At 37.1% G+C, this 21,520-nt stretch overlaps 1 protein-coding gene across 3 annotated transcripts in view; it reads left to right on the top strand.

The window, feature by feature from the left end:
• GALK2 (galactokinase 2) overlaps positions 1-21,520 on the top strand; it is a 50,219-nt gene that overhangs the window by 3,232 nt on the left and 25,467 nt on the right. For 2 of the 3 annotated variants that reach the window (XM_052808341.1, XM_052808343.1), the window contains 3 exons: positions 1,028-1,151; positions 6,244-6,352; positions 9,240-9,386. In XM_052808341.1, coding sequence (XP_052664301.1) covers positions 1,028-1,151; positions 6,244-6,352; positions 9,240-9,386 — 380 coding nt within the window. The remainder of the gene's footprint in view (positions 1-1,027; positions 1,152-6,243; positions 6,353-9,239; positions 9,387-21,520) is intronic. The other variant, XM_052808342.1, reaches the window with a different exon arrangement.

The raw sequence follows: 21,520 nt of genomic DNA, 5'->3' as shown, positions 1-21,520 counted from the left end.
TATAACCAGCCACACAGCAATGCATATGATAAAGCATGAAATGATTCTACCATCATCTGCTCTTCTTTACTCTTCCATAGAGTGGTGTCCACAGAACTTAGAGCAGTTGGTTGTGATTCACTGGCAGACTGGAGAGACACAATTATTTTGTATTTAGGATTTACTTGTATTTCTGTGGCAGCCTTATTTTTGAGATTTCTCTATCCATATTAAGATGGTGCTCTCCTTAGAGCTCAATTTCTTCGATATTCATGAAGTAACCCTACGCATTTGAAGACACTGTAACTAAAAGGATCCTGCAAAACAGAGCTTTAAAAATTATTTAGTCCGTTGTGCAATTAATGATAATTTTTATCTTGGTGCTGTGTGAACATATCATATAGATTAAATAGATGGCATATGCTAACTGGGAATTACTTCCGAGAGAGGATGTTTACTACATACATTTTCTACTTGAATATTACTTTATGTGTTGTATGTAACTGTATTAATAATTATTTAAATATAATTATTATCTTCTTGGAAAAAAAGTCCAGAAATTTTATGAAAAATAAAATATAAAATTTCTACCACAAGCCTTCTCTGGCAGCTAATGAATCACCCACATGAGCAGAGGAGATCACATAATGAGGAGTCCTGTGGTGCCTTTATCTCTTCCAGTCATCAGTTAAATGTGATTGATTTGACTTAATTTTTTGTACTGTCGCAACAGTGTACAAATAACGTGGCCATTCTCATTGCTGGACAACAATCTATGTAGTGCTTTTTTAATTTTTATAAGCCAATGTTAAAACATGAAGATTTATAAACAGATGCCATAGATAAAATCACTAAAGAAAGAAGAAAATTTTTGTGCAGTAATATGAAATGGAGAAAATGCACCCCAAACTTTAAATAATAAGAGTTGAGACTATGCTCAGAAATTGTCTTGTATGGTAAACAACACTGAACCCCTGTAGAAGCCCTGTTACTGCTATTCTAGAAAGAATTGTTCCAAAATATTTTAATTATCTCTTTTCTTTGGTAGGAGAACATATAGACTACTGTGGTTATGCTGTGCTCCCTATGGCTATAGAACAAGATATACTGATTGCAGTAGAACCTGTAAAAACTAAAGTTGTGCAACTGGCAAATACCAATTCTTTGTACTTGTAAGTAATTACTTTGTTTATTCACTAATTTTTATGAACCTCTTTATGCAAGTGCAATACAGGTTAACTTCTCAGAGATCTGACAAACTGCCATTGCAATATAGAGTTTAATTGTGTAAAATGATATAAGCAGATGGAATCCCATTGGCACTATGCTGTGCATATTAGTTTAGAGCAATAGGTTTGCTACTTCTGTTTCCCACCTGTTTGTTCAGATTTCTCTTGTGAGGCCTCTGATTTTTCAATCTTTCTAAAAGTGCACTCCTGTCTTCCCTTGTTGTAGCTCATCTTTCTTGATGTAATCCCCATAACTGGCAGCAGTTCAGTTTCTCCTGAAGAAGGGAGTGAAATGTTTTGTAATCAATTACTGCATATGTAAGCTAACATTACCCTGCTCTGGAGAACCGGGGGCTGTGTTTTCACAACACAATGGCTTTAGCAACAATCCTGGCTCAAAGAATCTGTATTCCCTCTCTTCCACTTCCTCCACAGCTGCTTGTTTGCAGAATCAGAGACTAATTTAGGTTGGAAGGGACCTTTGGAGATCCCTTGTAACCATCTTGATGGCCTTCTGCTGGACTCCCTGCAGTTTGCCAATGTCTGTCTTGTATTGGGAAACCCCAAAACTGAACGCAGTATTCCAGCTATGGTCTCACAAGTGCTGAACATAGGGAAATAATCCTGCCATTCTTTTCAACTTCAGCCACATTTTTCTGCCTTCTTCCTTGTAACAGACTGATATTTGTGTGGTTGCATGGCAGTTCAGATCAGGTCACTTATCCACATGAACTTTTGTGGGGATTTTGCAAAAATCAGAATCAGCACAAGCTTAGTTTAAGACATTTTTATTAAGCCATTGGTTTAAGCCAATGGTAAATTACTCCCTGAAAGCACAGTGTATGGCAGCACAGGGACAGGAACCTACTGCCAAAAGTGGGAACTCTTTAAACACGTATTCCTGCTTAAAGCTCAGTTCGTTATAAAAATATGTTCTGAGCTGCTGCCTGCAAGGAAGGCAGTTGAAAGGAATTTTTACTTCCGTGGTAAGTATAAATACTCAAATGTTTTTCATTCACTTTGTAGAGTATGTTTTCACATTATAGCTGGGCTGAATTAAAGAGTTTGCCACCACCAAAAGGTGATGGCTTGCTTCTTTTACCTGTAGTCTCCCTGTCTCTGCTTCTAACATCGATCCACCCTCTGCCTTTTACTAGGTGTAGTACTTGTTTGATCTTAAGGTAAAGTGCACTATTCACCTATTTTTTGCCTGGTTAATTTTCTGTCATTTTAGTGAATTGAATTGCTATGCACTCAGCACTAAAGCTGACTTGGGGTAAACAGTGGGAACATGCAGTGGTGAGCAGGGGGATAGGAAATGGAAGACGTGAGTGGGACCTTTCCCTTTTTTAATAGCAGCCTCCAGCAGGGCTTAAGCTGTATTGCAAAACCATTCTGCAAGAAGCGGTAGTTCCAGAATTATAGTAGCTTTGATTAGGAAAAGTTGTTATAATGGATACTAAATAAAGCAGAAACCAAAAGGTAAACATTTTTACTTGGTCTTTAAGCTTTGGCACATTACATCACAATTGAAATGGCCTTCTCCTAAGGTACGTACAGTTCCTACCAAATCTGGAATTACAGCCTTTGAATTCAAAATGCATACACAGTCACTATATTTTTATATCTGCCCTGGTTTCAGTTTGAAATTGTATGTTTTAAACCGTAAACCAAGAAGAGGTCTCAGAATACAGCATTAAGCACCTCTATTTTGTTGAGACACTGTTGCTTAAAAACAAAGCTAAAACATGCCCATAATTTCATAACAAAGAAATATTTTTCAACACTTTGAATGTTACACCACATAACAAAACTGTTGACAGTGTATCTTTTTTCCCAGCCTGTTACACTGGTAGATTTATGCCTGTGGTGAATGCATATATATAGGCCTTTGGCAAACAAGGACTAACCATAAGCCTCTGCAGAATCACTATTTCCTATTTCATTCTTGTTTCATGAACTGGTAAAATGTTTCATGAACTGGTAAAATGTGTAACAGTTCTGTAGCCCTCTTCTACCCTGATGGTTCATGTTAACTTTCAGGGAAAACAGGATGAAGAACAGGTTGCAAGAAAAACCACCTATGTGTTTTTAATCAGAAATCATCCCAACTGATCAGATGCCTTTAGTGTTATTTGGGCTAAAACAGCATTCAAAAATTACAGTCTTTTGAAGTTCCTGGTACCTCCCCTTCACATAAAACCTTTGTAATTAAGAAGTACGTGTACAGAGAATATCTGACATGAGACTTCTCAAAATGCCTTCAGACATACCAGAGGATGGTAATTATCAGTCGGTTTCCATCTTGTGGCAAAACCTGAAAATCTTGTTTTTAAAAAATCAGATTTTTTTTTACGGAGGACTTAAACAGATAAACTAACAGATTGACAAGACAATGAGGTTCTGTGACAAAGAGCCAAATTTGTCTCCCAAAAATAAGGATTAATTACTATTCAAACAGTAAAAAACACCTCAGGCACATGTGTTTTTCACACTACTTAAAAAACTCTCCTCTTCTAATTATGCAGAAGAATTGGAATGCTTATATCTAGCTTGTAGGAGGGGCAAGCTTTCCCAAGAATCCTTTAAAACAGAAAGGCTGGAACAGACAATATCAGTATTTTTACTTTATGGGTATGTTTTTCCCAATTTCTTATTTTATTTTATTGTAAAGTTCTTATATCAAACTGTCTGCCTTCCAGTAGGAGGATCAAAGGCAAGCCTGAAGATTTACTGATTTAAGATAACAGTTGGGCGTTATCAATTTAGGAATTGGTTTTTACAACAAATTGAATGTGATAACAAAAAAATACAGTTAAGGATTCTGGGCATCTTGACAGTACCACATTCTGTGTTTGTGTGAATTATGTCCATGTGAAACCTGCCAAAATCAACGCCAATTTTTCTTTAATTTTCTATGCGAGAAGATTGCAGAAATGAGCAAAATGCATTTTAAGAAGTCATTATTTTAATTTGTCTTGAGAACCAGCAAATATAATCATAGTTTATGTCTTGTTCATTGAAGTTTTACTTTGCCTGATTGTATAAAAAGAATTATGAAGATAAAATACTTTACAACTCTTTTTTGAGGGAAAGAGGACTTCAGATTTGCCTTCTCTTAATCACTTTTACGCATTGATTTCCATCAACATTGCTGTTTTACAATAATAATTTAGGATTATTGTAGAGAACAAGCATAAGCAAACACAGGATTTTTTTTAATTTTCATGACTTTTGACAAGTATTTTCTATTTTACAAGTACTTCTGGGTTTTTTATTATATTCAAAAGCCATAAGCAAAATGATGTTATTTTATTCTCTGGGAGATTGTTCTGACTACACATGAATCTCAAATTGGAAGAATTTTACAGCTATTGTCAAACTTTCCTTGTATTGTAATCTCAATACTCCCTTTCAGATCTTTTGTGTTACTCTGCAAACCCCAGTAATTTCTGACACTAACTTTGTACAATTCTTTGATGCTGCATTGTTGATGATGTCCTGTAAGTGGCACTATTTTGAACAGTTCAGATTGAAAGACAGCAATTTGTATGTTAACTGTACACGAATCTCTGATATTTTTGCACTGTATTGACTGTTGAAATTGAATGTATAACTGACAAATTGGTAATTCTAAGTTGATACTTAAAGTGTAAGATCTGTCATGTAACATTGAGCTAGGAGCAGGTTGTAGACTGGTAATACAAGTGGAGTAGCTCACTACAGCATAGCTAGCATTAGACCGTGTGAAGAGGCAGGATTGTGGGTCTTTTTGTACACTGGTTGTCAGCTTTGGGGGTTACATAACACAAAAATTGCAGCCTTTAATTGCACCAGAATAAAGTGAAGTTTTCAGCCATCATTTGAAGACAATTATATCATTATAAAGATGCTTTTATATTAGTATAACTGTTTCTCCATAGGTAACAGAATACTTTACCATCAAAAACACCTTCACGCTGGTATTCATTACAGGTATTAACTAGTGATATCATTTTGGATAAAAATAAAACCAGCATATCACTAACCTACATAGTTTACAGATACAGAGTGGGACTAGCATAAGAACAAAAAAATTCCATCCCCTTAGGTGTTGCAGACTGTCCCCTGCTGTATAATTTCTTGAAAGTGGTTTTATTCCCATTAAACCTAAATATTTCCAGGGAATTCAGCTGCCTCTGTTCATATTGTTCGGCAGACCTTGCCTTGTAAAGCACAGCTTAGCCTGCAACTTTTGAATATTTTTTGTTAGCTTTTCTTGACATTCTCAATGCCTTTCCTCTTTCTGTGTTGGGCATCTGCTGTAATGACATCAGGTAGATACAGTTATTGGATATTCAACAGTATAGACTTCTAAACAATCTGCACTTCTTGGTGCTTAATGCATGCTCCTCTAAGGTCTCTGTGCATCACTCCATGCTCACTTTGACAGCACCAATCTGTAGCAGTAGTTTCTTTAGGAGCATTCAGGCTTAACATTTTTATTATTTTGAAATGAAGATAGAGTAGGAAAACCATTATCAGAATTATCCTGGAGGAAGTAGATAAACTATTCTAAACTAAATTATTTGATTTGTATCTTGTAACATACATAAAATAATTTTGCAGCACTAGGCTTGTTTTAGTGAAGTGCCATTCAGAGCAAAGGTAATGAAGATGAATTCCGGAGCAGAGAACCTGAAGTGTATTCATCTCTATTCTAGGTTTGACAGATATGACTATTTAGATTTTCACTTCTCTAAGAGATCAAGAGAAAATACACATGTAATGGAAGGCATGCTGCCTTAATTAAGGATGCCAAAGGCAGTTTAATTTCTGAATTTATTTAATAAATTCTATAACTTAAGCAAAAATTCTTACGCTTCAATCTAAAATATCCTTATAGAATCGATTAATAAAGAAGATCTGTACAAAAAAACCCAAAAAACATTGCACTGAAGAAAATTAACATCGAAATGTTTTTGTTCATCAGCAGGTGGCAGTAATAAGCCATGTTTTTTTCAAACTAAGTTTACTGGTAAGTTAAAGCCTCAAGGTTTTTCTGTTTTTGCAGGGATTTCAGTACTAGTGTTAATAACATTCAGATTAACAAAACCAAACCTCAGTGGCATAACTACTTCCTGTGTGGACTGAAGGGTATTCAGGTAAGCCAAATCCATTTAACTTATGAAATTAATGTAGAAGTAAAATATGACAAGCATACCTATTCACCCTCAAAATACTTCCCTGCATTCTATAGCTTTTCTTGACATACAGTTAAGTATTTTTATGTTAAAATTTGAAGAGGAGATATGAGTGGGTTTGTTTTAAAATATTTGCAGAGCCCTATTTTCATTACATAAATTATAATAGCAAATAATTACTTATTTAGTAAAGTAATGATCAAACTCATTATCAAGATGACATTTCTGTATTTTGAAGTTAAACATCACGCTTTCCGATGGAATAATCTAATTAAAATCTGCTTTTAAAAAGCTTTGGAGGCTTGTCTGTCAGGACACAAAGATCATATTTTAGTCCTTTTCTTCCTATGGAAACATTTTTAAAAACATTCATTTCCATTCATGTTGGAAACCTACAACTTGTGCACAACTGAGTGAAGCTGACTCATGCAGTAGGCAACAGCAAAAGTAAAATGTAAGTAAACAGCGTACAGGAGAAATATTCCAGTGAAAACCATTACTTAACCAGATTTTCAGTGTGTGGAATTTGAATGGGATTTTCAAAATTTCCTGAGTTGAGTGCAGCTATGCAGGAAATGGCACACTTACAGTAAAGGCAGGAACACTGAACAGATAGACATTTTCCTGTCTGCTCATTTGAGCTTTATCTTCTCCTTTGTGAGCTAGCCTGTCTCCAGACTGACTTGAAGACTGAACTGCTTGTGAAACTAAGTGCTGATTGTCAGTGTTGTCCTGGGAGGCAGCCTGAACTCACACTTGAGGCTTCCTATAAATCTCACCTGCTGTTTGCAGGTGATTCATGGCCCTTTGAGAAAAAACATGATGACTTCTCAGCTTGATGTCAATCCAGTGATATTTCTGGAAGGGCAGATAGGATAAACAGTGATGGCTAAGTCAGGAACAGGTTGCCACAGGCAGCCCAAATTATGGGTGAATGTGCTTTTTGAAGCACATGAAGCTTGCCTCAGGATAGGCCATCTAGGTCACCCCACAGGATGATCCAATAGATGAGGACTGCAGACAGCCAACAAAGCCTGCCTCAGACCTGCCACCGGAGCCTTCAAAATACAATATTTGGAATAATCAGTGCCACAAGTCACTTTATTACAATCCACAGTTCCTAAACAGACCCCTGCCCCTATGTTTAGACCCCAATAAATTACTTACATTTGCAGTAACATGAGTATTTTCAATTTTGTGTTGCTCAGTAACACAGGCATTTAAATTGCATTGACTGTAGAGATGTAGATTAGGTTTCTTTACAATATATCTTTTCTTATATTAAGGCTAGCATGACCAATTGACTTTATTTATTTTGCAGTCTGCTACTAAGATTTGTTTCCTAAGGACAAACTTTCATACTTGAAGGTTAATTTGCAAAACAGGTTTGCAGACTCTAGCACTGGCAGAAAATAAGCATAAATGTTACAGGCTTAAGAAACACTGAAATACAAGTACTCAGAGGGTCCAGCGGGATAATCTGTTTATATTAAGTTGAACATGCTATCCTTTTGGGACAGAACTATTGCAGAACTTGGCAAAGTCCATTTTCATTTTTGAAACTGAAGTACGTTTTCTATTTAAACATCGCGTGATAAGTTTGCAAGCCTGATTCACATTCAAGACAATCCAGAAACTGTGGATCAGTTTCTGGTTACTCAAGCATTTTCTGTTTTTGAACAAGCCTGTCTAGCGTTCTTCATGAAGGGGCATGGGCAGCAATAGTATTTGAGGTATGAATTCCCTTATATTTGTAGAAAGGGAAATTTAAAATAATTTGAAGTGATGGTAGAAGACATTAAAGGAGGCTCTTTGTGTTTGCTGATCTCTACCATTGGTATTTATGGTTGAAGTTGTTTCAGGAAAAGTAGTAGAAATCTTTTGAAGGTGGGCATTTCTTTATGGAAACGCTGCCATTTTTTCTGATTATTGACATTGTAGCATAGTTTATTGACATATAAGTCTGTATCAGAATGTAGCTATTCATATAACCTTCATATATATTCAATGATTTTTTAATAAGTACTGCATGTTTATCTCAAACTAACAGAGGAATTTATATTAAAGTTATTATAAATAAAAAGACAAAGCAAATAAAAAGTAATTATAAGAGTATGTACGTGGGGATTTATGACTTCTGGATTAAATGTATTATCTGCGATGATATCTATCATGTATGTAAAAATATTTTAAGCTTTATTCTATAAATAGCATGACAGAGACCGTCACCACTGGTAGGTATGTCTTTGTGCCTCCTAAAGCATAGTATCCTTCAAGTACCATTGTGGTTTTCTCAGTGGTAGTCCTGTGGGTGCTTCAGGAGATAGGAGTATCAGCTGCATGGCTACTAGTTCCCCATCAGTGTGATGTGGCTCCCTAGTAACATGTGCCAGTATTAGAAGTGAAGCATAAAGTGGACGTTAAGCTCTTCAGGATGCCCTAAGTGAGAAGCCATGGAGGAAGGTACAAAAGTAGGGTATAAAATGTTTGGTAACCTCTGATACTGTCACCACAGCAGCTCAGAGCAGAGCCAGTTGCTGCAAAACCCACCCACGAAGCTTGGTAAATTCTTGGGCATTTAGCCCATACTGAATTCTGCTTGGGGTACGGTTCTGTCAGCTCATGTATGTTTGTGTACAGGAATTGCAGACATACCTTTGGCTGAAGCCCTACCATTGGATTTGTTTTTGAGGAATAGAATGAAAATTTTGCTTTATTTTGGAGATACCAGAAGCAGGTCCTTGGTTCCAGCAACTCAACAGAAAGATTCTCTTTCTAAGTATCAGATAATTGCAAGCCTGAGCCTGTCTGTACTTGAAACTGAGATTGTTTATTTTTTCATTGTTAGGAACATTTTGGTCTTAATAACCCAACTGGAATGAATTGTCTGCTAGATGGAACCATCCCTCCAAGTTCTGGTCTCTCCAGCTCCAGTGCTTTGGTGTGCTGTGCAGGACTCGTGACACTAAGAGCTAATGGAAAAACCCTCTCTAAGGTAATTTACTGTAAAACACAAGAGTGTCAGCAGTAAAATTCTACTTAAAATTAAATATTGTTAATGCCTGTAAACATTAAAAACACGATACAATTGTTTTTGCAAAGAGTTGTTGGATATAAACTTAAGATATTGCACAATTGAGCAAACATCTTTGGCCAAATTTTGGCAGGATTTGAATTTGGCAAGAAAACAGGCTTACATTAAAGCTGAAAAAAGGAGCATTATTGCAAGCCTGTATTTTGGCCAACCATGAGGTCCATGCCTGGACCAGATGTGCTATCTGCAGGCCAGGACTGAGGATGTATGTGCTGAAACATGTGGACCACACCCCCAAGGCCTTTACCCTCTCCCTGAATGACTTTTCATGGCTTTAACAGCAGAGCATCTGTTGGAGGCCTGTGGAACAATTTCTTGATAAATTATATAATCAGCACAATGTAGAGGTAAAATTCTTCCATCTGCTTCTCCTTATTCTCTTCACAGTTTTTTTGGAATGAACATATTTACAGTCCAAAATGTATTCCTCACTTTTTTAAACAAACATTAGTCTAAAAACAACCCCCCAAGTATGTGACCTGTTAGCAGTGCAACTGTTAGTAGAATTTGGCTCATGTAATACAAATTTCTGGAGGAGTCATGGTCCCTGAAGGTGCCATGTGGGAATGAAGTTCTCTGCAGTAAAAATGTCTGGTTAAGTGAAACTAGGATCTTAAATTAGAACATTGTCAGAAAGAGCAAAGAACAGATTTAAATGTGACTGTTACGCATATTTGTGCCTATTGTCTAAGGCACATTCCCAAATCGTGGTACAAAGCCAACTTAAAGTGGTACATGATGATGGCAGCTGTTAACTGTGCTTCTATACAGGCACTTATCTGAGCCATGAGGTAAACAGATCCACACAGAAGGTTTTTGCTGATCAGTTGTGACTTGCTTCTCTATGCAGCTGCAGCTGCAGCAATCCGCTCAGTGGTAAGTGTTCCATCCCACATTGCACAGCTCACAGTGCTTGCTTCAGGAAGGTATCAAGCAGGGTTAAGGCAGAAAGAAGCAGGGCTGGTGAGGCAGGGAGGCTTTTTTATGTAGGAGGATGTGGCTACAGTTACTGTCACCCTGCTTTGTGTTGATGCGATTGTGGTCAAAAAGTAAGGGATTGGACACTTAACAGAGGCTCTAGTTTGTGAGGTGGGACATGTAGTGCAATGGTAGATGAAAACATGGAATTGAGGATCCTACTCTGATAAATGAGACCTTGCAGTAAGAGGGTTGGAGGTGACAGACATGCTTTTTTATACATGTGTACCTGGCCTGGCAAGAAGCTTCTGGTTTTGCATAGGTGGTCTTATCACAGGTCAGCACCATCTCTGGTGGTGGTAACCAAATGAGCTAAGCTTGGGAACCACTGATCAAAATCACTGGAGTGCATGTGTTCAGAAATTGGGTATCTGCAAAATCCATAAAACTGACAGAGGTCAGAAAGCCCAAATTTTACTAGATAGTAGAAATCTGTATCTGGAAAACCAGAAGCCAGGTTTTCATTATTCCAAGAAATACTGCACAGCTTTCTTCAGAGAATAAATGATACAGTGTGTATCTTGAGCTGAATTTACACATGGCTTGGGAGTACCAGCTGGCATTATGCCAGACCTGTTGTAAAGAAAGGTGCAAAACTCCTTTTGGCATTTTCATAGAAACTTGCGGAGGAACAGAAGGAAGACAGAGACTCCACTGAATGTCTTTCCTTCTCCTCATGTGTCCTGTTCAATCAACCCAAAATGTCTTCTGCTTGCTGGTTGGAAAGTGTGCTGGAAGTTAATCTTGTGTCTCAAATATAGTTGGACGAACACAAGAGACACAGTTGCACATTTTTGTCAGGAAATCCTGCTGTCTGCAGCCAAATATTTTGCACTTGTGATGAAAAATGAGCAATTAATGTACAGATGAGAATTCCCAATAGCCAACATAGAAGCAGTTAAGAACATATCCAAGGTTTTATGTGCTTGCACACCTGGTTGTGGTGGTTAAGACAGAGGATGACAGCTCTGAAGAGTGATTACTTTTGTCCAGGCTCTAAGTTTCCCCAAATCTTACAGGACAGTAAAAACAAGTTCAGTGTTCTTGGCTAATTTATGATTTAGCATTAGAGACCTCTTATATCTAGCTAAATCCACATTCTCTGTTGCACTGAATTTATGCTTAGCCTCGCAGAACTGCCTTATATAAGGCAGAGCTAGTCTGAGTATAAATTAGAGCAATCTAGGCATGTGAGCCCTCAGAATTGTAAAACGTGCTCTGGCCACTTCTTTCCAGCTCCTAATGCATCCTGTGCTGGTGTCAAATGGTATCTGTGCAGGGTCCAGTAAAGCTGGCTGTGTATCAGCTGGAAGCTCCCCCATGGCAGGGGAATTCTTAGCTGACCAGAAATAGGGGCTTTCCAGATCCTTTCTACTAGAAAGCAAACCAGGACCTTGCATTTTTAGGGCTCTGGATATTTATGTGTTTGTTTATTTTTAAGGAAGAAGTATGACTTCACCTCTCCCCTCTGTCTTATTTTTACAAATGCTTGAGAGTTGCAAAAGTTGTAAATGGTAGTACTTCTAAGTAACAGTATTTGGTCATGGTGGTAATTTTATGAAAAAAGATTGACTTTTTGCCCCTCATTAGTTTGATGGACTTTGCAAAATCTTAATACGATGGTCTGTAGCAGCAGGACATAGAAACTTTTGGAATCAAATTTGGCTGAATTGTAGGGCTTCTGTAGCCAAAGTTATGAAAAATTGACCTTTTACTGAATGGAACATTTATCTGTTTTGTTTCTGTGAAGCTATTTTTATGAGAATATTTGAGTTATATGCTCTTTTTCCTGATAAATGTAAGTTAAAAATAGTAGCTGTAGAGTAAAAGTTGTTGAAATGTAGAGCTTTTACGAGATAACACTTCCAGTGTGAAGTTTGGGCCTATGAGATTAAGAGCCAAAAAAACCTGAAATGAAAAATATTGTAAAAGCATGGCTAGAATTTCATGGTGGCTTACTTTAAAAATAGCACTTTTTTGACATTGAAAACAAAATTAAAAAAAATGCTGTCACTAATTATTGTATGTAGGAGTCTGCAATAGGGCATTGTTTCACTGTGCATATAATATTTTTTTTTAAAAAACCCATCACACACATACACAATAGTTTAGGGAAAATACCAGTCCAAGACAATTCAGCCAGATGTGCAGTGCTAACCAGTTGCAGCAGGGCAATAGCATTCAAATAACAAGATGGAAAATTTAGAATGCGATCTTTAAAAAGAATCCATTTTTCTCCTCCAAACAGGATACCAGTCTAAGACTGTGTTGGCATCACTCAAAGAACAGCAATGCTCAGTATTAGCTTTTGATTTTAAAGTGATTTTTATTTTACTGTTAAAAGATCAATCTTTTGTACAACTTTTCATCAGGAGAAGATACTTTTTGTAAAGGAAATAGAATAATGCTCTAAATTGTCCCAGCTTTGTGTTTCATGGTAGGAATTAATGAGTACAGAAAATCACTTAGTACTTTTGAATAACTAGATTTACTTGAAAGATGTGATGATAGTGTTGCTGTCCAAATGTTAAATCCTGTGGTACTAAGTTCTGTTCAGCCACCCTAACATTCTGTTGCTCAAGGCTGGGCAGCTGTGCACATATTTATTGGGAAAAATAGATCAAAAACAAATAGGGTTTATTTAATGTGAAATGTTGAACATAGGAAGTTGAATTATATTTGGCTCTATCTAGACTGATAAAAATATAAGTCAGACAGAATGATAAATAGAGGACCTAAATGTAACCTGTAATGGCACAGTGTCCATTGGCTTCAATTTTCTCAAACTACGTCTCAGATGAATTTGAGTGTGGGATTTTCAAAACATTCAACATTGTCCTGTATTTAAACAGTTACTGTACCTGGTAATGTCATTGATTTCAGTGGGAGAACAGATTGGCCAACTGGAATCCTTTCTACTTTGTTTCTGAAGCCTGTATATAATAAGGAAAGGACTTCAATTGAATACTTTACCACTTCCTAATAATTTTTCTGATGTGCAGTAGGGCTTTAATATCTAGCTATCTGGCAAGAAAATCTGTGAGTATTCATATTGATAGTGTGACTTTGAAATTAATAATGTGTGCTGATAATACTAGTTAGGATTATTTTATAATATTGCTGCATCAAAAATGTTTGATAGATGCACGCCTAGTTTATTTATATGAGAAACTCAAATTGCTTACACAAAAAATGGTACATAGATATTGTATTTTAAAATACTGTTAATATTGAGAAATGTTAAAGTTCCTTTCTCCCTGTGGAATTAAAACCCAGGGTTCTTTAACTTAAGTTTGACTATGTGTGTTTGTAATCAAGGGGAAACAGAGTACTTTGGAGCAGTGGTAATCAAAGGCCGTAATCTCTCATCAACCAAATTGATAACCTTCTATTTGAGCATGTTAGAGGGCAGATGAAGTCAAACTAAGATTGCTGTGCTTATGAGGACATCCAGATACTATCTGACAAATATTTTCTCATTTTGGAAAAAAGTAAGCATAATTACCTTGCAAAACATACATGAAGTTTAGCTAATTGGGATTTTGTATGCAAACTGGAAGCAGATGGTAACTTTCAGCAATCTATTCCTAGTCAAGAACAGATATTAAAAATAAGGACATTCCTGATGGTAAAAATAACCTCAAAATTTGGGCATCATTTTATACATTAATAAATGAAACATAATGCCTTATATTTCAGAAGTTTTTTCGTACAGATATACATATGTATAAACCACGCACAGATTGAAAAAATAAATCCCCATCTAACTAGACTTTAAATATGCCTTAAGTGATGAAGAATATTTTCTTCTTACTGTAAAATACTCATCTTTATCGATAAATGTTTATTCTCCATTTTCAGCCCTGTGTGCTGTGAACTAAACCCTGTAGAATTTTGTAGAAAATCTACACTAAATTTCCCACAAAATGACCAACATTATTTGTTGTAAAGGGAAGCAGCAGACTGAGTCTGACTTTTCAGATTAAACTGGCCAAAATGTTAATGAATGTGCATTGGGGAACCATTACTGTATTGCTGTAGAGAGACTAAATGTATGCACAGGACTTTTGGCTCAATAGATATTTAAATACTCCAGTTACTTAAATTTGCATGCTGAAGAGACTTTTGAAGCACTGAAAATGACAGTCTAAAAATAACTCATATTAACAAATGTATTTTCTTCATGGGGCATCCCTTCACGAACAATAAAATTTAAAACAGGAAGAAAATTGTTTTTTTATTTTAAAGATTAGCTATCACTAGTCCTGCATTGTTATATATAGAAAATGTAGCATGTTTAACTTTGACCAAAATGAACTTACATAAAACCACTGAGGCAGATGTAATTTAATACTATCATTTTATAGAGAAGGTTGCTTTATTTTTACTGCTGTCATTCTGGATTTGTATATATCAAGTTTCTGGGTAATGTAGGGTGAGCGGTTCCAAAAAAATACTAGGCAACACTAATTCTGTTTTACTAACAAATATTTCCCTGTCTCCTACTCACTAATTGTCTTACTCTTTTAAGGAGTTTAATCTTACACAGGTTTACTTCTTTAAAGGTCTGTGTGAGATTGAAAGGGATAGATCACTGGTATGGAACATATTGACAGTGACAGTTATATAGGGACAAATTCTGTCACAGTTTACATACTGTCCAGACCCACTGCCTGAGTGAAAATCAGAGCAGTTGGCCCTTGGCCTCTTTGTGAGCAAGGGGACTATTAAAGGTGGAACTCCCTTATCTGTTCTCACCCAGATAATTCTTTAGGTTTCTATTTTTAGTTTTTTTATAAGTAAGTGATCATCTGTTCACTTTCATTATTCCTCAGATTCCTAAATACCTTTGTACACTTAGGCCTTCATGTTAATTATCAATAACATCAAACTGAGAGAAACTAAAATAAATGATGGGGCAACAGAGAATCAAATGAGCTGTATCGCCTGGTTCATAATTTATCATGCTGCTGAAGTATCAGGGTATATATGGCCAAATCTAATACAATGTTGGATTGTGCCTGGAAACAGTCAAAAATATTCTTTTATCAGTTCTTTAACATTTTTGAAAGACCAAAAATACTCAGTTGAAAATCAAAACCTGAATTTTAGGTGTTTCATATTGAAACATAAACAAGCAGAGAAAAAGACATACTAGTGAAAAGTATCATTTTACTGAAAACCCACTTTTTCCATTAAAAATCCCAAACAAGGTAACATGATGCAGAGCTATTGATGAGTTCTTATTACAAGAAATCTCTCCATCTAGAGTAACTAGACATAAGGCAACTAATAATAAAAAATCACAACCCTTCTTTGTCAGACTAAATTATATCTCCACTAATATGATTTCCCAGATTAGACTTAATGCATGCTGGATAGGAAATCTTGTGGCTCAAAGATAAAACAGATTTAAGTGGTAGTAATTTCTTTCTTTGTAACCCAAGATTGACTTGCTCCTTATCAGGGAGAACCTTAAATTGTTTCAAACAAAAAGCAGAGGTAGTTAGTAGAGCTCTTAGATCAAAGGCTAGCCTAGGTCTGCACATGGGGGCCAGTTGCCTGGTAGACAAAATGGTAAGAGCTGCCTCCTGCAATAAGATACGTTCTGAGCAGACTTTAGAATTAAGCTTCTGAAAAGGAACAGCCTGAAAAAAATACATTTTGTAAATTGTTACTTTTAGTTTTTTCCAAATGTTCCAACTAAAGTTGTCTAAAACCTAAAAGTTCGGTTTTGAAATCCTTGAGAGACAGCAGCTTCCTTAAATAGGTTATTACTTCACATAAATTTCTTAATGCTTAATTGCTTATTGGGCAAGTGAGTGAATTGTATGCACTGAGATTCTACTGCTAATGGTGTTGCTTTGTATTGTTTTAATTATGGATATTCTCATTTAATGTGTTATATCTTTTTTTTGTTGGGTAAACAACAAAAAAATCTTCATATATCATGTAACTCACAGGTACTAAACATCTCCCGTGGAAGCACAGCCAACCTGGCATGTGTACATGCCAACAGCTATAAAAGTACTGTTTGCATTTTTATGTATCATATTGGGTCTGGCATTCAAAAGCTGCAATATTTAGTGTTTCTTCACACATCACCAGGGAGACTTTAAGATTTAACTCACCTACCAGCTACTACTACTGTCATGTTATGCTCATTCCTCTCCCATGTTCAGAGGCTGAACAGACCAATTGTACAAAATAGCTCAGGGTATTGCTAGACTAACTTTAGATACTTAAGTTTCCATCCCAGCTTCCCTGCTTACTATCACTGATTTTTACAGACCTCACTACATTCAGCATAAGGGGAGAGTTTGCTTCAGCCATGCCACTGCAAAGCAGGTTCAAACAAAGGGACTTTGCACAGGAGTGGCTGATGCAGTCACATAATCTCTCCTGTCGACTATGGCGTCAGGACAGTAACCTCAGTGAAAGAGGTGGAATAGTAGTGTTGAACTGGTTGAGGTTACATTACCATATGTCTGTGTCAACACTAATTAACACACATTTTATGTGGCTCATTTGCCACATAAAAATAGCAAAAGATACAGTGACATTTTCTCTAAGGCAGTCTAAGAAAAGCTGTAAGTCTGCCTCTCTCCTTTCTTACAGACCAAGATAGCTAAAGTAAAAAAGATTCAGGGAAAAGCCATGTGGATGATCAAAGGTCCAGAATGACCTCCATAAAAATAAGCTAGGACTCTTTGGAAAAAGGCACTTGAAGGAGGAAGTGATAGAGGTCCATAAAATGATGAATGTAATTGATAGAGTGGATAGGAATCAGTTGTTCATTGCCCCTCACATTATAAGAGCCGGAAGGTATTAAATGAAACTAATCAGGTGCATGTTAATAATCAACAAAAGGAGGTGGTTCTTCACCTCACAAGTTGTGGAGGTCCTTGTTACTGGATGTTCTACATGTTAAATTTTGAATGAGTTGAAAGGGAGTCTGGACAAGTTCATATATAAGAAATCCATTGTTGGTAACTAAGTGTGCAGAATTCACATTCAGCTCAGGAAGCTCTTTATCAAAAAATAAAGTTCTGGGAAAATACAATCTATACTTGGCCTTTGGTACATGCTAACAGCCCGCTTTCAGGTGCAAGATACAGAACTAGAAGTGGCATTGGTTTGACCCACAAAGGCTGCTTTTATGTTAATATATTCTATATTTTTATTCCAACCCATGTCTTTTAATGATTTATAGCTAGCTGACAACCCCTTACTTACTCATGGGCACTATATGCACTTTCCTTATTGGCTAGGGTTTGGGGTTTTTTTTTGCGGGGGGGCGAGATCAAAGGAAACAACTCCTGATGTTTGAGCTTTACTTTTTTGATTACTAAATAAATCAAATATATCACTTTGCTTGTTTAATACTGTAGATGACAGCTTAGGACTTACTGTCCACATGATAGTTATTATTCACAAATGATGTCCTGGTCTAGCCAGTCCTGTTGGAACAACTTCCTGGAACAATAATACAGAAATTCAGAGGGCAGTAGCATATGTGGATCACAGAAAAGCTGGGATAAGGAAATTTTTTATTCATCTTTAAGTCTTTTTTTTCTAGAGTCATAACGCTACTGTTCAGACCCATTTTTACTCTGATTTTAGTATCTTTTTGTTCCACTTTTCATTACCATCATCTTAAAAAAGATTTCAAACCCACCCTGCAAGTGTTTCCCTGAGACCATATTCTTTAGAGAAATAAGCCACAATACTGGAAATAGGGAGGTTTTTGAATTCTCATTTCAGCTTTGTGACTGATTCACATGACTTTGAACAAATCATGTAAATATCTGTGCTGTCTCTAAATTGAAGATAGCAGCCTTATAGGAATGCTTTTAAAGTGAAGTATGTAAAATTCTATGAAGACTTAAATTATGATTTATTAGAGTTTTTGAAATACTGCTGTAGGGATGGAAAAAACATGCTAATAAGTCTTGGGTGCATAGAACTCGTTATGTTTTGTGGTTGGCTCGAAGTCACCTCGTACGGATCAGAAAACGTGGGATGGAACTGTAGCCTATGTGCAAATGGGGTTTATTCTTTCTGCGTATTTCTCATGGTGCTTCATGAAGAAAAAATGTCTGCTTTCACCTAGCTCTACAAGAAAGCCTGTTTAGGACTCCTGCAGAACTCAATAGGGGAAACATTGTTTATTTTATATGCATAACAGTTGTACTTTGAGCCCTACCAAGGAGTGGCTGGCCCCCGCTGACCTACCTGCCTGGCAGGTGATGCTGTGGTGTAGCCTGGGGTGTGATCCCCCTAAATGTGGCTATGAGAATGCTCTGAGTTACTTCTCTGCAGGAACTGCAGTGCAGCCAGGAGGAAGAAGGTGATGCACGCCTAGGTATTGTTCAGACATACATTTGAGATGTTGCCAAATTGTGCAGTGAAATCTGGGATCTGAGAAGCTCTGTATTTTTACAGGTGAGGCATACACTACAGAGATATAAATAACCGATGATTCAAACAGTCCCTGCCATAAAGAGCTTCTGAGTATCGCAAGTTTAATGGAAACAAGGCATTGCTCTGAGATAGGCAAAAGTTATTTCCTTTTATTACATGGTTCTAGCAAATTTTTTCCTTAGAGATATTTTCTGTGGAAGCCTGAAGTCAGAGAACTTGTGTAGCAAAATGTGGTTTTTTCAGTTTCTAGTAATGAAGTCACACATATTTATAGCATTATCATCTAACAATCCTAAGTAGCAATTACTAATTACAAAGAGGGAGAAGATACTCCTCATTTTACTGAGGAAATGGAGCCATGATGAATTAAAGGGACTTTCCCTGAATCACAAGAAACTTAATGTGGAGCTAGAAATTGAGCCCAGACCTCCAAACATTCAGTTCACTGTTTCAGTCATATGACCGTCCTTTTCCAAGTATCAAATATGTACAGAAGGCTCTCCAGTTTAGTCTTCACATTAGTTTGCAATGCTACAATTTAGTTCCTCTGAACTTTGCCCTTTCACTCATTTTAGCAAAAAGGCAAACATTTGCCCATTTGTCTCAATAGTAAGTAGAAACTGCTTTCTATACAGATGACAATTTCCTCTCCATTCACATGCTTCTCATCCTAGTATTAGAAGGCCAGCCTGTGTCAGCAAGGGCCTGTTTAAATTAGAAACCAAATAATGTTTCAGGGATGCCTTGGGCTGTCTTGTGGAGAGGGTTCTTCTCAACCCTTGCCAGTTACTACTTGGTGGTCCTGCCAATCCTTGCTAAGTTTCAAAACAAAAGTTGCTCAAGCTCGAACATTGCTGTTAGCCCAGCATACGCAGCTGGACAGCTGGTGAGCTGGGACGAAGCAAGGCCCAATGCTTAACCAGGCACAATTCACCAGACCATGTAAAGGGACAGGGGAGTGGCACTGTCCTAATTGTTAACATTCCTCCTCTGCAAGACTTCTCCTGATATTTATTTAATAAGCCCAGGCTCATAAAGTCTAAACGATTTAAGCAATCAAGCGGTAGCTGATGTGTATATGGAGATGACATGCAGCCAGACTAAGTGAAGGGTGAAATGCTTAATTTCTGACTTCGCAAAGCTTTATCTGGCAATTGCAGATGAAGTAATACTTCAGGCAGCTGTGCCCAAGAGTGGAATATACATTGTGAGTACCTCAGGAGCTGTACTTCAGGCCAGGTTTGCATGTATGTTTGCATGTATTTAAGTATGCATGACCAGTATGCTCGCATGGTCGTCTTAGCCAGCGTGGAGAAGTTTCTGTTGCTGCCAGTGAGTAATATTCATGAACTCCAGTCTGATGTCTCCTGCCAGTGGCTACAAAAACCAGGGATGTGGTATTGCTCTGTTCTCAGAGGGGCGAAAGGCAGGTTCAGCAGAACTGGCTGAAACATGCCGGCATTTCCACATCCCAGCAACAGATGTTTCTTAATAGGAATGCCTTCATGTGTAGAAAGGAGTGAGCATCTAGACTGCTGTGTGTGGAGGTTTGTTCTTTCTTTTCTGTGGAGCTGTTGCTAAGTATTTTAGCATTAAATGAAGAAAAAAAAAGCATAATTACATTCATTAGCATTTCATTTGGAATTATTTCCAACTTGTAGTGGAGCAGGGACACATGGTGACTGGATGTTAAACTTTCATTGATGGGATGAAGAGGTCTAAAGTTCAAACTGGAAATGGGACCGCTTGGAGTGGACTTGGGACAAAGGAGGAAAACCAAATTTTGGTGAACCTGATCTTCAGGAAAAGTCAGGCACTGGGAGACGTCTTTTGTTAAAAAGACGAAACACCAAAATGTGTGATGTTCCTATACTCTCTCAAGAAAAATAAAAGCAGCATTATCTCTATTTCAGCTCATCTTTAAAATACACAAAGGAAAGGCCCTGCAGAAAAGGAGTATGTTTGCTGATTGTACTTTCTATGTTCTCTCATTAGTGGTCTTTTTCTTGTGAGTGGTCATTTACCATGTTTGATTCAGAGAGATGCAGTCTGCATAGTTTTAGAGTAACTTTGTTAATGTTCTTTTGATAACTTCTGCTTATCAGCCTAAGACTTATTGGCCATAACTGCATTGTGAGCTGAGTAAATTGGTTCTTAGTGCATTTGCAAACAGTTCATCCTGGTTACATTGATCTAAGCACCAATTTTACAGCTTTGTCTGTGGTGCCATTACAGAAATGGAGCAAGCGAGCAGGCAGGCACTGTGCGCATACCTCTCTCTTAGCATGGTGATTTACTGCCTCTATCTGCTGCCTTTTACAGCTGTGTGCTGGCTAATGTCCTTGCCTTGCTGGTTAGTTTGTTTCAATCCTGCGATGCTACATCCTTAGTGTGGAATCTGAATCTTTGTCACCAGACTGAAAAACGGACTGCAGCTTTTCTAAAGTTCTATTCCCATCTTCCCTGTGGTTACCTTGTGCTTAGAAAAACAAACTGGTAGGGGTCATAGTAGGTAGATATGGATGCTTTCCTTTTGACCTTCTTTTTGACTAGTTTATGTTCTTTGACCGTTCTCCAAGGCTTCTCTTGTATTTTGTTTTGACTTGGCCTGGTGGCTGAAAGCTTTACTGTAA

The sequence above is a fragment of the Harpia harpyja genome, chromosome 14, assembly GCF_026419915.1.
Source record: "Harpia harpyja isolate bHarHar1 chromosome 14, bHarHar1 primary haplotype, whole genome shotgun sequence".
NCBI classification, from domain to species: domain Eukaryota; kingdom Metazoa; phylum Chordata; class Aves; order Accipitriformes; family Accipitridae; genus Harpia; species Harpia harpyja.
The sequence above is the reverse complement of the archived record's forward strand: the minus strand, read 5'-3'. Positions and strand labels throughout refer to the sequence as shown.